The 21,154-nt window shown below is 42.3% G+C and overlaps 1 protein-coding gene across 5 annotated transcripts in view; it reads left to right on the top strand.

The window, feature by feature from the left end:
- The window catches only part of LOC137301557 (rho GTPase-activating protein 32-like), a 469,652-nt gene that overhangs the window by 248,947 nt on the left and 199,551 nt on the right, over positions 1–21,154 (top strand). For all 5 annotated transcript variants that reach the window (XM_067971106.1, XM_067971109.1, XM_067971107.1 and 2 more), the window contains one exon: positions 1,485–1,569. In XM_067971106.1, the coding sequence (XP_067827207.1) occupies positions 1,485–1,569 (85 nt within the window). Of the gene's footprint in view, positions 1–1,484; positions 1,570–21,154 lie in introns of those variants that run through there.

The raw sequence follows: 21,154 nt of genomic DNA, 5'->3' as shown, positions 1-21,154 counted from the left end.
ATTAGCAGTCGTCCAATCCTCCAGCACCACTCCGTATCCAGTGAGGATTGGAAAATGATGGTCAGAGCCTCCGTTATTTCCTCCCTTGCTTCTCTTAACAGCCTGGGATACATTTCATCCGGGCCTGGATACTGTCAAAGATGCTCATCCCCTCAATACTTCCTCTCTCACTATATTTATCCCATCCAATATTTCACACTCCTCCTCCTTAACTATAATGTCTGCATTGTCCCCCTCTCTTGTGAAGACAGACGCAAAGTATTCATCGAGAACCATATCCACATCTTCTGCCTCCACACATAGGTTACCTTTTTGGCCTCTAATAGGCCCCACTCTTTCCTTGGTTATCCTCTTGCTCTTAATGTATTTATAAAACATCTTTGGGTTATCTTTGATTTTATTTGCCAGTATTTTTTCATGCCCTCTCTTTGCTTTCCTAATCTTTTTAATTTCACCCCTGCACTTTCTATACTCCTCGAGGCTTTCTGCAGTATTGAGCTCTCGGTGTCTGACATAAGCTTCCCTTTTTTGCCTTATCTTACCCTGTATGCTCCTGGACATCCAGGGGGCTCTAGATTTGGCAGTCCCACCCTTTTTCTTTGGGAACATATTTGCTCTGAACACTCAGTATCGCCTCCTTGAATGCCTCCCACTGCTGTGACACTGATTTACCTTCAAGTAGCTGTTTCCAGTCTACTTTTGCTGAATTACTTCTCAGCTTAGTAAAGTTTGCCTTTCCCCAATTGAGAACTTTTACTCCTGTTCTATCTTTGTCCTTTTCCATAACTATGCTAAATCTAACTGTATTATGATCACTACCACCAAAATGCTCTCCCACTGATACTCCTTCCACCTGCCCAGCTTCATTCCTTAAAACTAAATCCAGAACTGCCCCCTCTCTTGTTGGGCTTCCTGAAGTTTTCAAGTTTTCCTGAATGAATTTTAAGGCGGCCAGACCGGGTAAGGACGACAGATTTCCTACCCTAAAGGACATTAGTGAACCAGTTGGGGTTTTACGACAAACCGACAGCTTCATGGTACCAGCTTTTTTTTAATTTTCTGATTTTCTAAATCAAAAGAATCAAAAAAAATCTAAACTGAATTCAAATTCTCAAACTGCCATAATGGGATTTGAACTCACAGTCTCTGGATTATTTGTCCAGTACCATAACCACTACACTACAGTATGGTGATCCCGGGCCCTGCTGGCATTTCCGTGCGATGGGTGGGGAAGAACCGGGCAACGGTAAATCCAGTGGCACCAGGAGGGAAATTCACCACCCAATTATGCCCACATTTCCACTGCCATCCCGTCAGGTTTCGGGAGAGACAGTGAAGGAAATTCCATCCCTCGTGTCGAGGTTGGAAAGTTCCAGCTGAGCAGGGACATGTTACCACAGCTGTTATGGACAATTTCTAAGTGCAAGTTGTTATTTGTGAAAGAGCAGGCAAACACTAATGCTGTGCTCCTCTCAATGTTACAGGCTATCATTCACTAAAGGTCACTTTCCCAAGCTGGCTGAATGTGCCCATTTCCACTACGAGAATGTTGACTTCGGCAGCATACAGGTGAGTGGCACTTTATAAATACCGCACTATACCATGACATGGCAATATTATTATACAGCACTGTACCATAATGTCAATATTATTATACCGCACTGTACCATAATGTCAATATTATTATACCGCACTGTACCAGAATGTCAATAGTATTATACCGCACTGTACCATAATGTCAATATTATTATACCGCACTGTACCATAATGTCAATATTATTATACCGCACTGTACCATAATGTCAATAGTATTATACCGCACTGTACCATAATGTCAATAGTATTATACCGCACTGTACCATAATGTCAATATTATTATACCGCACTGTACCATAATGTCAATAGTATTATACCGCACTGTACCATAATGTCAATATTATTATACCGCACTGTACCATAATGTCAATAGTATTATACCGCACTGTACCATAACGTCAATATTATTATACCGCACTGTACCATAACGTCAATAATACTATACTGCACTGTACCATAACGTCAATATTATTATACCGCACTGAACCATAACATGGCGATGTTATTATACCACACTGTCATAACATGCCAATGATAATATACCACACTATAACACGGCAATGTTACTATGCCGCACTGTACCATACCGTCAATAACATACGGCACTGTACCATACCGTTAATAACATACGGCACTGTACCGTACCGTCAATAACATACGGCACTGTACCATAATGTCAATAACACGGCACTGTACCATAATGTCAATAACATACGGCACTGTACCATAATGTCAATAACATACGGCACTGTACCATAATGTCAATAATATACCGCACTGTACCATAACGTCTAATATTAAACCGCACAGTACCGTAACGTCAATAACATACTGCACTGTACCATAACTTCAATAGTATTATACCGCACTGTACCGTAACATCAATATTATACCGCACTGTACCGTAACGTCAATATTATATCGCACTGTACCATAACAATATTGTACCGCACTGTACCATAACAATAATATACTGCACTGTACCGTAACATCAATAATATACTGCACTGTACCGTAACGTCAATAATATACCGCACTGTACCATAATGTCAATATTATACCGAACTGTACCATAATACAATACCGCACTGTACCGTAACATCAATTATATACTGCACTATACCGTAACATCAATTATATACTGCACTATACCATAACATCAATACTATACCGCACTACTGTAATGTCAATAATATTATACCGCACTGTACCATAAGATCAATAATATACCGCACTGTACCATAGCTTCAATATTATACGGCACTGCACCATAATAATATTATACCGCACTGTACCGTAACATCAATAACATTATACCGCACTGTACCGTAACATCAAATAATATTATACCGCACTGTACCGTAACATCAAATAATATTATACCGCGCTGTACCATAACAGCAATATTATACCGCACTGTACCATAACAGGAATAATATACCGCACTGTACCATAATATACCGCACTGTACCGTAACATCAATAACATTATACCGTACTGTACCATAACGTCAATATTATACCGCACTGTACCATAACGTCAATAATATACCGCACTGTACCATAACGTCAATATTATACCGCACTGTACCATAACGTCAATAATATACCGCACTGTACCATAACGTCAATATTATACCGCACTGTACCATAACGTCAATGTTATTCCGCACTGTACCAGAACGTCTATTATTCCGCACTGTACCGTAACGTCAATAATATACCGCACTGTACTGTAACGTCAATAGCATACGGCACCACCGTAACGTCAATAATATACTGCACTGTACCGTAACGTCAATAATATTATACCGCACTGTACCATAACGTCAATAATATTATACTGCACTGCACCATATTATACCGCACTGTACCATAACAGCAATAATATACCACACTGTACTATAACAGTAATATACTGCACTGTACCATAATATTATACTGCACTGTACCATAATATACTGCACTGTACCATAATATACAGCACTACCATAATATTATACCGCACTGTACCATAACGTCAATATTATACCGCACTGTACCATAACAATATTATACCGCACTGTACTATAGTATACCGCACTGTACCATAACAATATTATACTGCACAGTATCATAACAGTATTATACCGCACTGTACCATAATATTATACCGCACTGTACCATAATATACCGCACTGTACCATATTATACCGCATTGTACCGTAACGTCAATATTATACCGCACTGTACGATAACGTCAATATTATACCGCACTGTACGATAACGTCAATATTATACTGCACTGTACCATAACAGTAATAATATACCGCACTGTACCATAACAGCAATAATATACCGCACTGTACCATAACAGCAATAATATACCGCACTGTACCATAACAGCAATAATATACCGCACTGTACCATAACAGCAATATTATACCGCACTGTACCATAACAGCAACAATATACCGCACTGTACCATAACAGCAACAATATAACGCACTGTACCATAACAGCAATAATATACCACACTGTACCATAACAGCAATATTATACCGCACTGTACCATAACAGCAACAATATACCGCACTGTACCATAACAGCAACAATATACCGCACTGTACCATAACAGCAATAATATACCGCACTGTACCATAACAGCAATATTATACCGCACTGTACCATAACAGCAACAATATACCGCACTGTACCATAACAGCAATAATATACCACACTGTACCATAACAGCAATATTATACCGCACTGTACCATAATATTATACCGCACTGTACCGTACCATCAATAACATTATACTGCACTGTACCCTAACATCAATGTATTGCACGGTACCATAATGCCAATATTATACCGCACTGTACCATAACGTCAATAATATTATACCGCACTGTACCGTAACGCCAATAATATATCGTACTGTACCATAATGTCAATATTATACCGCACTGTACCATAATATTATACCGCACTTTACCATACGTCAATAATTTACCGTACTGTACCATAACAGCAATATTATACCGCACTGTACCATAATATTATACCGCACTGTACCATAATATACCGCACTGTACCATAACAGCAATATTATACTGCACTGTACCATAACAGCAATAATATTATACTGCACTTTACCATAAGAGGAATAATATACCGCACTGTACCATAATAGACCGCACTGTACCGTAACATCAATAACATTATACCGCACTGTACCGTAACGCCAATATTATACCGCACTGTACTGTAATATCAATAACATTATACCGCACTGTACCGTAACATCAAATAATATTATACCGCACTGTACCATAACAGCAATATTATACCGCACTGTACCATAACAGCAATATTATACCGCACTGTACCATAACAGGAATAATATACCGCACTGTACCATAATATACCGCACTGTACCGTAACATCAATAACATTATACCGCACTGTACCATAACGTCAATATTATACCGCACTGTACCATAACAGCAATATTATACCGCACTGTACCATAACAGCAACAATATACCGCACTGTACCATAACAGCAACAATATACCGCACTGTACCATAACAGCAATAATATACCGCACTGTACCATAACAGCAATATTATACCGCACTGTACCATAACAGCAACAATATACCGCACTGTACCATAACAGCAATATTATACCGCACTGTACCATAATATTATACTGCACTGTACCCAAACATCAATGTATTGCACGGTACCATAATGCCAATATTATACCGCACTGTACCGTAATATCAATAACATTATACCGCACTGTACCATAACGTCAATAATATTATACCGCACTGTACCGTAATGCCAATAATATATCGCACTGTACCATAATGTCAATATTATACCGCACTGTACCATAATATTATACCGCACTGTACTATATTATACCGCACTGTACCATAATATACCGCACTGTACCATAACAGCAATATTAGACTGCACTGTACCATAACAGCAATAATATTATACTGCACTTTACCATAAGAGGAATAATATACCGCACTGTACCATAATAGACCGCACTGTACCGTAACATCAATAACATTATACCGCACTGTACCGTAATGCCAATATTATACCGCACTGTACTGTAATATCAATAACATTATACCGCACTGTACCGTAACATCAAATAATATTATACCGCACTGTACCGTAACAGGAATAATATACCGCACTGTACCATAATATACCGCACTGTACCGTAACATCAATAACATTATACCGCACTGTACCATAACGTCAATATTATACCGCACTGTACCATAACGTCAATAATATACCGCACTGTACCAGAACGTCAATATTATACCGCACTGTACCATAACGTCAATAATATACCGCACTGTACCATAATGTCAATGTTGTTCCGCACTGTACCAGAACGTCTATTATTCCGCACTGTACTGTAACGTCTATTATACCGCACTGTACCGTAACGTCAATAATATACCGCACTGTACCGTAACGTCAATAATATACCGCACTGTACCGTAACGTCAATAACATACGGCACCACCGTAACGTCAATAATATACTGCACTGTACTGTAACGTCAATAATATTATACCGCACTGTACCATAACATCAATAATATTATACTGCACTGCACCATATTATACCGCACTGTACCATAATATACAGCACTACCATAATATTATATCGCACTGTACCATAACGTCAATATTATACCGCACTGTACCATAACAATATTATACCGCACTGTACTATAGTATACCGCACTGTACCATAACAATATTATACTGCACAGTATCATAACAGTATTATACCGCACTGTACCATAATATTATACCGCACTGTACCATAATATACCGCACTGTACCATATTATACCGCATTGTACCGTAACGTCAATATTATACCGCACTGTACGATAACGTCAATATTATACTGCACTGTACCATAACAGTTATAATATACCGCACTGTACCATAACAGCAATAATATACCGCACTGTACCATAACAGCAATAATATACCGCACTGTACCATAACAGCAATAATATACCGCACTGTACCATAACAGCAATATTATACCGCACTGTACCATAACAGCAACAATATACCGCACTGTACCATAACAGCAACAATATACCGCACTGTACCATAACAGCAATAATATACCGCACTGTACCATAACAGCAATATTATACCGCACTGTACCATAACAGCAATAATATACCGCACTGTACCATAACAGCAATATTATACCGCACTGTACCATAATATTATACCGCACTGTACCGTACCATCAATAACATTATACTGCACTGTACCCTAACATCAATGTATTGCACGGTACCATAATGCCAATATTATACCGCACTGTACCATAACGTCAATAATATTATACCGCACTGTACCGTAACGCCAATAATTTACCATACTGTACCATAACAGCAATATTATACCGCACTGTACCATAATATTATACTGCACTGTACCATAATATACCGCACTGTACCATAACAGCAATATTATACTGCACTGTACCATAACAGCAATAATATTATACTGCACTTTACCATAAGAGGAATAATATACCGCACTGTACCATAATAGACCGCACTGTACCGTAACATCAATAACATTATACCGCACTGTACCGTAACGCCAATATTATACCGCACTGTACTGTAATATCAATAACATTATACCGCACTGTACCGTAACATCAAATAATATTATACCGCACTGTACCATAACAGCAATATTATACCGCACTGTACCATAACAGGAATAATATACTGCACTGTACCATAATATACCGCACTGTACCGTAACATCAATAACATTATACCGCACTGTACCATAACGTCAATATTATACCGCACTGTACCAGAACGTCAATATTATACCGCACTGTACCATAACGTCAATAATATACCGCACTGTACCAGAACGTCAATATTATACCGCACTGTACCATAACGTCAATAATACACCGCACTGTACCATAACAGCAATATTATACCGCACTGTACCATAACAGCAACAATATACCGCACTGTACCATAACAGCAACAATATACCGCACTGTACCATAACAGCAATATTATACCGCACTGTACCATAACAGCAACAATATACCGCACTGTACCATAACAGCAATATTATACCGCACTGTACCATAATATTATACTGCACTGTACCCTAACATCAATGTATTGCACGGTACCATAATGCCAATATTATACCGCACTGTACCGTAATATCAATAACATTATACCGCACTGTACCATAACGTCAATAATATTATACCGCACTGTACCGTAACGCCAATAATATAACGCACTGTACCATAATGTCAATATTATACTGCACTGTACCATAATATTATACCGCACTGTACTATATTATACCGCACTGTACCATAATATACCGCACTGTACCATAACAGCAATATTAGACTGCACTGTACCATAACAGCAATAACATACTGCACTGTACCATAACAGCAATAATATTATACTGCACTTTACCATAAGAGGAATAATATACCGCACTGTACCATAATAGACCGCACTGTACCGTAACATCAATAACATTATACCGCACTGTACCGTAACGCCAATATTATACCGCACTGTACTGTAATATCAATAACATTATACCGCACTGTACCGTAACATCAAATAATATTATACCGCACTGTACCATAACAGCAATATTATACCGCACTGTACCATAACAGCAATATTATACCGCACTGTACCATAACAGGAATAATATACCGCACTGTACCATAATATACCGCACTGTACCGTAACATCAATAACATTATACCGCACTGTACCATAACGTCAATATTATACCGCACTGTACCAGAACGTCAATATTATACCGCACTGTACCATAACGTCAATAATATACCGCACTGTACCATAACGTCAATGTTATTCCGCACTGTACCAGAACGTCTATTATTCCGCACTGTACTGTAACGTCTATTATACCGCACTGTACCGTAACGTCAATAATATACCGCACTGTACCGTAACGTCAATAATATACCGCACTGTACCGTAACGTCAATAACATACGGCACCACCGTAACGTCAATAATATACTGCACTGTACTGTAACGTCAATAATATTATACCCCACTGTACCATAACGTCAATAATATTATACTGCACTGCACCATATTATACCGCACTGTACCATAACAGCAATAATATACCACACTGTACTATAACAATAATATACTGCACTGTACCATAATATTATACTGCACTGTACCATAATATACTGCACTGTACCATAATATACAGCACTACCATAATATTATACCGCACTGTACCATAACGTCAATATTATACCACACTGTACCATAACAATACCGCACTATACCATAACAGCAATAATATTATACCGCACTGTACCGTAATATCAATAACATTAACATGTTGGTCTTTATATCTAGAGGACTAGAGTACAAGGGGGCAGAAGTTATGCTGCAGCTATACAAAACCCTGGTTAGACTGCACCTGGAGTACTGTGAGCAGTTCTGGGCACCGCACCTTCGGAAGGACACATTGGCCTTGGAGAGAGTGCAGCGTAGGTTTACTAGAATGATACCCGGACTTCAAAGGTTAAGTTACGAGGAGAGATTACACAAATTGGAGTTGTATTCTCTAGAGTTTTGAAGGTTAAGGGGTGATCTGATCGAAGTTTATAAGGTATTAAGGGGAACAGATAGGGTGGATAGAGAGAAACTATTTCCGCTGGTTGGGGATTTTAGGAGTAGGGGGCACAGTCTAAAAATTAGAGCCAGAACTTTCAGGAGCGAGATTAGAAAACATTTCTACACACAAAGGGTTGTAGAAGTTTGGAACTCTCTTCCGCAAACGGCAATTGAAACTAGCTCAATTGCTAAATTTAAATCTGAGATAGATAGCTTTTTGGCAACCAAAGGTATTAAGGGATATGGGCCAAAGGCAGGTATATGGAGTTAGATCACAGATCAGCCATGATCTTATCAAATGGTGGAGCAGGCACGAGGGGCTGAATGGCCTACTCCTGTTCCTATGTTCCTATTATACCGCACTGTACCATAACGCCAATATTATACCCAATGTACCGTAACATCAATAACATTATACCGCACTGAACCGTAACATCAATAATATTATACCGCAGTGTACCATAACAGCAATATTGTACCGCAGTGTACCATAACAGCAATATTATACCGCAGTGTACCATAACAGCAATAATATTATACCGCACTGTATGATTTCTCTTCTAATAGCCAATTTATGCAGAATTACATAAGAAAAAATAAGGGTGTAAGGATAAACCCAGAATCTACAGGCCAGTCTGTTTAACCTCGGTGGTGGGGAAACTTTTAGAAACGATAATCCGGGACAAAATTAGCAGTTATTTGAACAAGTGTGGATTGATTAGGAAAAGCCAGCATGGATTTGTTAAAGGCAAATCGTATTTAACTAACTTGATAGAGTTTTTTGATGAGGTAACCGAGAGGGTCGACGAGGGCAATGCAGAGAGTAGTGGTGAACAGTTGTTTTTCGGATTGGAGGGAGGTGTACAGTGGTGTTCCCCAGGGGTTGGTGCTGGGACCACTGCTTTTCTTGATATAAATGACTTGGACTTGGGTGTACAGGGCACAATTTCAAAATTTGCAGATGATACAAAACTTGGAAGTGTAGTGAACAGTGAGGAGGATAGTGATAGATTTCAAGAGGACATAGACAGGCTGGTGGAATGGGCGGACACGTGGCAGATGAAATTTAACACAGAAAAATGCAAAGTGATACATTTCGGTAGGAAGAACGAGGAGAGGCAATATAAACTAGAGGGCATAATTCTAAAAGGGGTGCAGGAACTGATAAATCTGGAGGTTATATGTGCACAAACCGTTGAAAGTGGCAGGACAGGCTGAGAAAGCGGTTAAAAAAGCATACGGGATCCAGGGCTTTATAAATAGAGGCATAGAGTACAAAAGCAAGGATCTCATGATGAACCTTTTTAAAACAATTTTCGACCACAACTGGAGTATTGTGTCCAGTTCTGGGCACCACACTTTAGAAAAGATGTGAAGGCCTTAGAGAGGGTGCAGAAAGATTTACTAGAATGATTCCAGGGATGAGGGACTTTAGTTACGTGGATAGACTGGAGAAGCTGGGGTTGTTCTCCTTGGAACAGAGAAGGTTGAGAGGAGATTTGATTGAGGTATTCAAAATCATGAAGGGTTTAGACAGAGTGGATAGAGAGAAACTGTTCCCATTGGCGGAAGGGTCGAGAACTAAAGGACATAGATTTAAGGCAATTGGCAAAAGAACCAAAGGTGATATAAGGAAAATTTTTTTTACACAGCGAATGGTTAGGATCTGGAATGCACAGCCTGAGGGGGTGGTGGAGGCAGATTCAATCATGGTTTTCAAAGGGAACTGGATAAGTACTTGAAAGGAAAAAATTTGCAGGGCTATAGGGAAAGGGTGGGGGAGTGGGGCTAGCTGGATTGCTCTTGCATAGAGCCGGCATCGACTCGATGGGCCGAATGGCCTCCTTCCTTGCTGTAACCTTTCTATGATTCTAACATAGGATCAGGCGTAGGCTATCTAGACCCTCAAGTGTGTTCTGCCATTCAATTAGATGATGGTTGATCTGTATCTTAACTCCATCTACCCACCTTGGTTCCGTAAACCTTAATACCCTTGCCTAACAAAAATCTATCAATCTCCGTTTTTAAATTTTCAATTGACCCCCAGCCTCAAAAGTTTTTTGTTTGGGGGGTGGGGGGAGGGGGGACAGAGAGTTCCAGATTTCCCTTACCCTTTCTGACATCACCCCTGAATGGCCTAGCTCTAATTTTAAAGTTATGGCCCCTTGTTCTGGATGCCCCCAACAGAAGAAATAGTTTCTCACTTTTTACCCCATCATCTCCTTAATAATCATCTTAAACACCTCAATTAAATTACTCCTTAATCTTCTATAGTCAAGGGAATACAGGCCTAGTCTATGCAACCTGTCCTCGTAATTTAACCCTTTTAGCCCTGGTATATTAGGAGGAGTTTTCTGTTATGGATCGAGTAGGAATTGGATTGCAATGACTGAAACCTGAATTTATTTAGGATCTTTGCAGCCAGGAGAGAGAGAGAACACTTTAATTCCGTTTGTTTGGGCAGGATTCAAACGCAGGTCCCACAGATGCAAGGATAGTGTGCAAACTCACTGTCCCTCCCAGCCCCTCTCGACTGGATTCAAACCTGGGACCCATAGTGAAAGGACTGTACTAATTCACTACGCCAACCAGTCTCTTCAAATCTAATATTTTAAATCAAATGTTTTAAATCAAACTTCCTCTCTGGTATAGTAAGGATTCAAAAATCTAGTTTGAATTCCAGTAGTTGATATTTAAATGTCTGAAGTCCTTTGAAGAGATACTAAATGAGCAGCTTGCACTGTAACACTCGGGGGGAATGTGGCGTTATTCAGTCAGTGCCAGTCTCCTCTACAGCATCTGCTCCCTCTCCTATTGCTCTACTTCTTAAAGCATATGTTCTGCATCACTGTCAACCAGCTTGTACTAAAACTGTCTTGCAATAATGTACTGCACCACTAGGTAAGTTTTGAGTTTTTGTATTTGACCTCAGGATGTTTGCAAGGCTGTATTTATTGCCCTTCCTTAGTCACTCTGAGAAGATGGTGTTGGCCCTAATGCAGTCCTTGTGATGTTGCTCTCACAATGGGGTTAGGTAGGGAATTCCAGGATACTAACCACCACACTCCTGACTTGAGCTTTGTAGAGGGGCCAGGATATATACAGACATACGAAAAAGACCAACTGGTCCATCAAGCCTGCCCCACATGCATGATGCTTGGAGCATCATGAATAGATACCTCCGCCCGCCCCTGCTATGTAATTTCCTGGGAGGTTGTCTGCACTGCTGTAAAGTAAAAGGACCAAGGTCCATGAACCTATCTGAATAACTAAGGTTCTTTAAGGTAGGAATCATCCTTCTAGCTCTCCGCTGAACCTTTTCCAAGGCCACTATATCACCCACCATGTGAGGGGACCAAAACTGAATGCAGTAATCTAAATGCGGTCTAACCAAGAACCTGTATAAGGACAGAATGGTGTCTTTTGATTTGTTCTGAATGGTTCTATTAATACAACCTGTTTAGTTTGGCGACAGCTTTTCTGCACTGGTTGTGAACATTCAGTGATCTGTGCGCAATATCACCGAGATCCTTTTCTCTCTCAACTGCTTTCAGTGTTATTCCCTGTATATGATAATTATATTCTGTGTTAGTCCTATCTACATGCATCACACTGCATTTATCTAGGTTAAATACCATTTGCCATTGTCTGGCCCATTCCCCTAGTGCATCTAAATCTCTTTGTATTAGTGTGCTCTCCCCTACAGTCTTAACCCTTACACAAATTTCACTGTCATCTGCAAACTTACTGGTCATATCCCAAATCCATTGTCTAGATCATTGATGAAAACAATGATGGGCCTAACACTAATCCCTGTGGACACCACTAGTAACCTGCTTCCTGGCTGATCCACAGCCATTGACTACAGCTTTTTCCTGTGGGATCGGAGCCAATGCTTAATCCAGAGTATCAAGTTCCCACTGATACCACAAGATTCTACCTTGTGAAGTAACCTAGCGTGAGTTACCTTATCAAAGGCTTTCTGAAAGTCCAGGTAGACATTGTCAACCGGATTATCCTCATCCACTAAGCTAGTAACTTCTTCAAAAAACTCAATCAAGTTTGTAAGGAACGACCTTCTTCAAGAATCTGCGTTGAGTATCTCTATTGGTCCCTTCTTTCTCAGTGATCATAAAGAGCATCTCTTAAGATCCTTTCAAGCATCTTCCCTATGATGGAGTCAGGCTGATAGGCCTGTAGTTCCCTGGCTCTGATTTGTCCCCTTTTTTGAAAATTGGAACTGCATGAGCTGCTTTCCAATCTAAGGGAACAATACCTGACTCATTTGAGCTATTGAAGTTACAGGCAAGGGGCTCACAGAGCACTTGGCCCATCTCTTTAATCACCCTTAGCAATGAGATGAGTAACTTGTTGTAAAGTAGCCAGCCTCTGCTCTGCTGCAGTGTTAATAAGGCTGGTCCAGTTAAGCTCTGGGCAGTGGTGATGCTCAAGATGTTGATGATGGGGGACTTGGAGATAGTGGTGCAGTTGAAGATCAACGGGAGATGGCTGAGCTTTCTCTTGTTCGAGAAGGTCATTACTTGGCACTTAAAGTGGCACGAATGTTACCTGCCACTTATTAACCAAGGCATGGATGTTAATTGGGTTGGCATGGGCTGCTTCATTATTTGAGTTGCTGTGAATAGAGCTGAACACTGTGGAATCAATAGCAAACAGCCCCACTCCCGACCTTATGACTTAGGGAGGGCAAACAGTAAAAGGGAATACGCAGTAAACGGGAATATATTGAGAGGGGTAGAGGAAGTGAGAGACCTTGGAGTGCATTTGCACAGGTCCCTGAAGGTGGCAGTACAGGTAGATAAGGTTGTGAAGAAGGCATACGGAATGCTCTCCGTTATTAGCCGTGGTATAGAATACAAAAGCAGGGATGTAATGATGGAACTGTATAAAACGCTGGTAAGGCCACAGCTGGAATATTGTGCGCAGTTCTGGTCACCACATTACAGGAAGGACGTAATTGCTCTGGAGAGAGTGCAGAGAAGATTTACAAGAATGTTACCAGGGCTTGAGAATTGTAGCTATGCGGAGAGATTGGATAGGCTGGGGTTGTTTTCTTTGGAGCAGAGCAGGCTGAGGGGAGACTTGATTGAGGTGTACAAAATTATGGGGGGCCCAGATAGAGTAGACAGGAAGTACCTGTTTCCCCTAGCGGAGAGTTCAAGAACGAGAGGGTATAGATTTAAGCTGATTGGTGGAAGGATTAGAGGGGACATGAGGAAAAACATTTTTACCCAGAGGGTAGTGGGTGTATGGAATTCACTGCCCGAATTGATGGTAGAGGCAGGGACTCTCAACTCTTTTAAAAAAAAATTACCTGGACCTGCACCTAAAGTGCTGTAAGCTGCAGGGCTACGGACTGGGTGCTGGAAGGTGGGATCAGAATGGGCACCTAGTTGTTCTTCGAGCCGGCGCGGACACAGTGGGCCAAATGGCCCCCTTCTGTGCTGTATCTTTTCTATGGTTCTATGACGGAGGATAGATCATTGATGAAGCAGTTGAAGATGGTTGGGCTGATGATGCTTCCCTGAGGAGCGCCTGCAGCGATGTCTATGGGCTGTGATAACTGGCCTCCGACAACCACAATCATCTTTCTTTGTGCCAAGTTATAATTCCAGTCACTCGGAGAGTTTTGCCTTGACCTTCATTGACCTTAGTATTTCTAGGGCACCTTGGGCCGTACTCAGTTGAATGCTGTGTTGATATTGAGGGTAGCTCCATTCATCTCTCCTCTGGCGTTCAGCTCTTGTGTTCACGTCTGTATCAAGGCTATGATGAGTCAGTTGGTGTTCTAAGGGATGTATGTTTCTAATGACAAAACACAGTAACTGGCCGACGAAAATCAGGATGATGATTTTGTAACTACTTGTGGTTAGTACGTTGTGGTCAGTTTGAACATTGCACAGGCTGTTCTTAGCCTTGGGCCCATCAGTCCCACAGCACACATGAACGTGCAGAGTGTTGGGCTTCCCTTCCAATGAGTGGGCTCATCCCTTAATGTTCTCTCTCAGGTGCTGCCTCTTGTTGGGGTGTGTGTTCCCCCTGAAGGTCCTGCCTCTTTTTGGGGTGTGTGTTCCCCCTGAAGGTCCTGCCTCTTTTTGGGGTGTGTGTTCCCCCTGAAGGTCCTGCCTCTTTTTGGGGTGTGTGTTCCCCCTGAAGGTCCTGCTTCTTGTTGGGGTACCGGTTCCCCCTGAAGGTGCTGCCTCTTGTTGGGGTACCGGTTCCCCCTGAAGGTGCTGCCTCTTGTTGGGGTGTGTGTTCCCCCTGAAGGTGCTGCCTTTTGTTGGGGTGTGTGTTCCCCCTGAAGGTCCTGCCTCTTGTTGGGGTGTGTGTTCTCCCTGAAGGTCCTGCCTCTTGTTGGGGAGTGCCCAAGATTTGTCTTTTCCTCTGGTCACGCGACCCATGATCATATTTGGCCTCGTCACTGCTGCTGCACACTGTGATAATGGCCTCCATGATCTATTCAACAGTACCTCTAAATCCCTCTCCGGTGTCGTGTCCTGTACAATACACCATTTGTCTTGTGTTGACACTGTTTATTATCTGTTCCTGATCTCATGACTTATCCAGGTCCCTCTATGACTGGCCTGTTTCCTCTTGTCTGCAGTCCCTCCCAGTCATCAGCAAAATTGGAGAGTCTTGTTTCATTCTTCACTTCCGTGTATATTACAATCAGCATTGATCTCTGAGACACTCTTAAGTCTTATTGTGAGATGCACTTGACACTTCGTTGGTTGGGTGTTGGGGTGAGTGACACGACTGAGAGACAATGTAGGTCTTTTCTCACTTTGCTTAAGGCAAAATGGCTGCCCTCTGCTGGCCAACAGTATTTGTCCATCTTAACTTTTCCTGAGTATTTATTGGGCTGGGTCTGTCCCTAGGTGGCAGCATTTGCAGTTGCTTCACAGGCTCCCTTGCATCTTGAATGTGGTGTCAGCCCCGTACATTGACTGCATTTTGAACGCTGATGGTAACATTCAAACTGCCAACACCTTCTGTCATACAGTACATTGTGTCCCTACAGAGGGGGTGAAATTCTACTCGGTCTCTGAATAAACTAACACAGAATGTGTGTCCTTCAGCTAGTGTGTGAGCGTTGTCAGATCAGTCATACTCGTACACATGCTTTGTCATCCTTAGTACTTTATCTTCTGTTGCAAGTTGTCTGTCTGTTTTTGCTTGAAGAACAGACTAGATGGAATACTGCATTCACCTCTGGGACCTGGTATCAAAGTCTTTTCTGTTTACTCACCATCGAGGTCGTACATGCAGTGACAAGCGTATGAAAGTAAAGCTCTACCCTTTAGGCCAGACTGTAACACCAACACCCAATCAATCCTATGTTCACAGTAGGTCACTTAGAAAGCAAATACAGCAGTAAAAACAAATGAAATTTCGCATACAAGGGGCTAATAATTTTACACTCAGTAGGCACAATGTGCCTGCGGCAAACATATGGTCGTAAGACACACCCTTCAGCATTGATTCATGCGATACATTGTCTGCATCAAATCAGACTAAATAGGTCAGCATATCTGCACCAACATCTGCCAAAGGCTTTAAATACTTTGCAAAACCCAATATTCTGGTCACGATGACCACCGCTTACGAATGTTGCATCAAATGCTTGTCACTTAAACATCATACTGCAACATCAAATTGGCCTCAGGTTCAGGAAACACACACCCGTAAGGATGGGCTGTATGATATTCAGAATAAGACAGACCTAGGATGGATCTCCTAAGCCTAGGAGATCCAGCCAAGCTCAGATATCACTGAACAAGTGTTGGCACTGCATGGCGCTGAGGAATCGATGACTTGATACGATATCAAGAGAATTCAAAAGAGAATTGGATATATACTTGAAATGGAGATATTTGCAAAGCTATGGGGAAATAGCAGGGGAGTTGGACTCATTGGATTGCTCTTCCAAAGAGCTGGCACAGGCACAATGGACCGAATGGACCCCTTCTGTGCTGTATGATTCTATGACCAAGGCAACAAGAAACCTTTTACGCAAAACAGTGAAGTTCATTGCCACTGAACCAAAATAATGTTGGCAGCACCTGTCACTCATGTTGCTGCCACCAATCTGCGCTGCACTCTATTTAAATCTAGGATAGGTTGCACTTGATCCCTTTATGGGGTAATTATCGGTCAAATAACATGGGCTTCCCCCTCAGACAAGGACTCCCCAGCTCAGAGAACCCAGAATCAACCAAGAACGGTGACAGTACTGAGAAACCTATGAACTATCCCCAGGGATAGTCAGTGCGAAACTCCCCTGAGGAACTTTGGGAAGCCTCTCAAACTCTAACTCAAAGAAGTATGGTGAAGCAAACTCAGCTTTATACCTACCCCCTACCTCCTGCCTTGGGGACGGCTACTCCACCACCCTTAGTGCAGGCATGGTTCCCATCTACAGACTTGCTGTGGGGAAGAGGATTTAAAGAAGCAGAGGGGGAGCTGACACCTGTCTCTGGGCAGTATGCAGCGGATCACAGTGCTTACTGCAGGACCAGCTCGACTGAACAAAACTATCAGTTACTTGACAGAATCAATAAAATCTATAATCTTGACCAGAGTAGAACCCAGAACCAACAGAGATCCAATAGCCTGCTTTAGAACAATTCCATCTTACCCTCCGACAGTAGTGAACAGGACACCCTTGAAGTGGAGGGAGGAAGAATGGGAAAGCTGGGGATGCATTGTCAGAACAAAGCTGCAAACGCATGGAGATGTCTCATAATGGATTCTCGATCCTGGAGTGAAGATCTTCCTCCACATCTCATAGACTACAACGAGCAGTTTCCACCAGATTGCCTGTGGGCAGCAGTCACTGAAATCTGGGTCTACGTACGCAAATTAACATCGCAACAGACTGAATATACAGGGTTAACCGAAACTCGGTAGGATTCTCGTACAGCTCAGCCCCGGGCCCCACTCAGCAGTACGAGCCACAGTTTCAGTGTCTGACTCTGCACGCTGATGCTATGCTTAGCATTGGTCCCACGGGAACTGCAGTAGCAGTTACTACAACTACCCTCTGACTGGGGAGGTATTTTTGGGGAACGTAGAGGAATTGCTAGAATCATAATGTCACTGTTGTGACAGGGTTGGTTATGAAAAGCAGGGCACCTTTTAAGATCACATCTAGCTTAACACACTCCCTTTGGGGCATTGCTCCAGGTTCTGGAGTGCCATAACCCAGAATAACAGTCTAACCCAAATGCCAAATACCCTGTCCTGTTATTCAATTCCTACCTTTCCCAACATAGCCAGCACATCTCCTTCAATGTGCATACAGTCACCTCTGGCACACCCTTGGCCCACTGTTACTCCTTATTGCCTCTCTGTGACATCATTTATAAGCAAGGGGTCAGCTTCACCTCTCTACCATTACCCTTGACTTCACCATTATTGCTGTGTGGTCTAACATCAAATCAGCTTCCTTCAGAAACTCTGCTCCTGGTTCCCAGTGACTTGCTCAGGCTGAACCTGACAGTGTGCAGCCTCGGTGTGCTGCTCACTCTGAGCCAAACTTCAAACCTCACATCCAGGTCATCAACAGGACCACCTTTCTCAGTCTTCACCCACACCGCATCTCCTCCACCACTGAGACCCTCGACCACATCTTCATCGTCTCCAGGCTCAACTACTCCAACGCTTTCTCTCGACCTCCACCCAGCATCAACTCCAACTCACCCAGGATCCCACTCACCTATTGCCGTCATCCTTGCCAACCTTTGCTGGCAACCCATCCCCTGGGCCTAGTTTATGAAACCCTTCAGGACCTCTGCACACCCCACCCCACCCTCTCAACCTCCTCCAGTCTATGACACAGCTCACACCCTTCACTCTTCTGAGCCTGGACCATCAGACCCAGCCTGTCCTCCCCCTTCACCTGTCCCACCATTGGCGGAAGAACCTTCAGGCATCAAGGCCCTACCCTCTGCAATTCTCTTCCTAATCCCCTCCGGCTCACTACAGCTCTCTCCACCATCAAAACTCTCCTCAAAATCTCCCTCTTCATCCTTTTCTTGGCCACTTCCTATAACTCTTCTCCCATTTCCAGCTGGGTCTTTCACCTCACCCCCACATTTGCCATGAAGCACCTTGGAGGGTTTTGCGACATTAAAAGCATTATATAAATGTAGGTTTTGAAATTGAGACTCGTTGTACCATCTCGTGCTCTAACTTCATAGTATCATAGTAGGTACAGCACAGGAGGAGATCTTTCGGCCCACTGAAAGAGCTATCCAATTGGTCCCATTCCCCTGCCCTTTCCCCATAGCCCTGTAAATTTCTCCCTTCAAGTACTTATCTAATTCCCTTTTGAAATTTATTATTGAATCTGCTTCCACCACCCTTTCAGGCAGTGCATTCCAGATCATTACAACTCGCTGCGTAAAAAATGTTTTCCCATGTCGCCTTTGGCTCTTTTTCCGATCACCTTAAATCTGTGTCCTCTGCTTAGAGCCCCTTCTACCACTAGAAACACCGGAACTTGTTCTTTCCCAGGACCCAGAACTGTAATGATAAAGAAAAGCTGTAAGTCCAGGAAATCTGAAGTCAGCTGAAAATGCTGGAAATCCACAGCTGGTCACTTCTGTTGTGCGTTTCCTGTATTTGCAACTCATTGTACTGCCGGCTAATGTTTATTTGACAGGGATTAGTGCAGTGTGTGCAAACATAAATTGGTTTTGGCTTTTCAGTTTGATCGTGTGTCCAAGCGATTTGAAGAGGAGCTGTTTATGATGTGTTTGACGTGAAGTTTATTTTTTTTCCTTGACCAGTGAAGTGTTTGAGTTTCGGCCCATTGTTGAATCTTGGGAATAGAGTGATTTGTGTATCGTTCGTACGCTATGAATCATCCCGGTCTCACTGGATTAAGGCAAACTGATTACTTGTTAGCCGAGCAGTAACAAGTGGTTTGAAACTCATGGGCCAGGCGGTGGGAACTGAGGTGTAACTGCAGGGTGAGTTGTAGGTTTGTCCCCTGTGGGTTACTGTTGTTCAGGTACAGTAGCAGAGTGAACGAAGCATGACGGTCACAGTGAGTATGTAACTCTGCGCGCGCACTGGGTCCTGTTTCTTCAGCAATGAAAATCCTCAATGCCATGAGTTGTTTTCAAGGTGATTCACAACTTCAGGAGCTGAGAGTCTGAAGATTAACTCCTGGCTCCTCTGAAGCGCTGACAGGCATTTTTGTAACAAAAGTAAATTAGTCTCAGGCATTTTCCATGACACGTTATCAGAGAATATTTACAAGAGTTGCCGGTGTATTCCACACTGGCAGCATGACTCTACAGGAGAGCACCCTTGTTTTCATAAAAAAGTGGTTATTACAGTCGCAAAGTGAAACAGATGAGCAGCAGAGGGGGCAGCACTCGAGCACGAGAATACTTTCAGCAGTTCTCCGGACAGCCTGCCCCATTGCACACGTGTGTATTTGTGTGTGTGTATGTGTGTGTCTCTCTCTCTCTCTCTCTCTCTCACTCAGAGAGTGTGTGTGTCTGTATAAGAACGTGTGTTGGTGCGTGCATGTGTGTGTGTCTCTCTCTCCCCTCCCTCCCTCCCTCTGAGAGAGAGTGTGTGCGCGAGTAAATGTGTATTTAGAGGGTTTGAGTTCAGGGCTATTTGAATCTTGTGCAAAACAAAATAGATGTTGACTTTGTGCCAGATCTGCCCAGTCTGTCATTTCTATTGGAGCTCAGATAAACCCATCTGAGGAAAGCGTTGTGCAGATTTTAAAAGTATCAACACAGGGCTCCTTGGAAGCCTCGTGGGTAAAACACCGCTGAGT

The sequence above is a fragment of the Heptranchias perlo genome, chromosome 33 (genome assembly GCF_035084215.1).
Source record: "Heptranchias perlo isolate sHepPer1 chromosome 33, sHepPer1.hap1, whole genome shotgun sequence".
NCBI lineage: Eukaryota > Metazoa > Chordata > Chondrichthyes > Hexanchiformes > Hexanchidae > Heptranchias > Heptranchias perlo.
The sequence above is the reverse complement of the archived record's forward strand: the minus strand, read 5'-3'. Positions and strand labels throughout refer to the sequence as shown.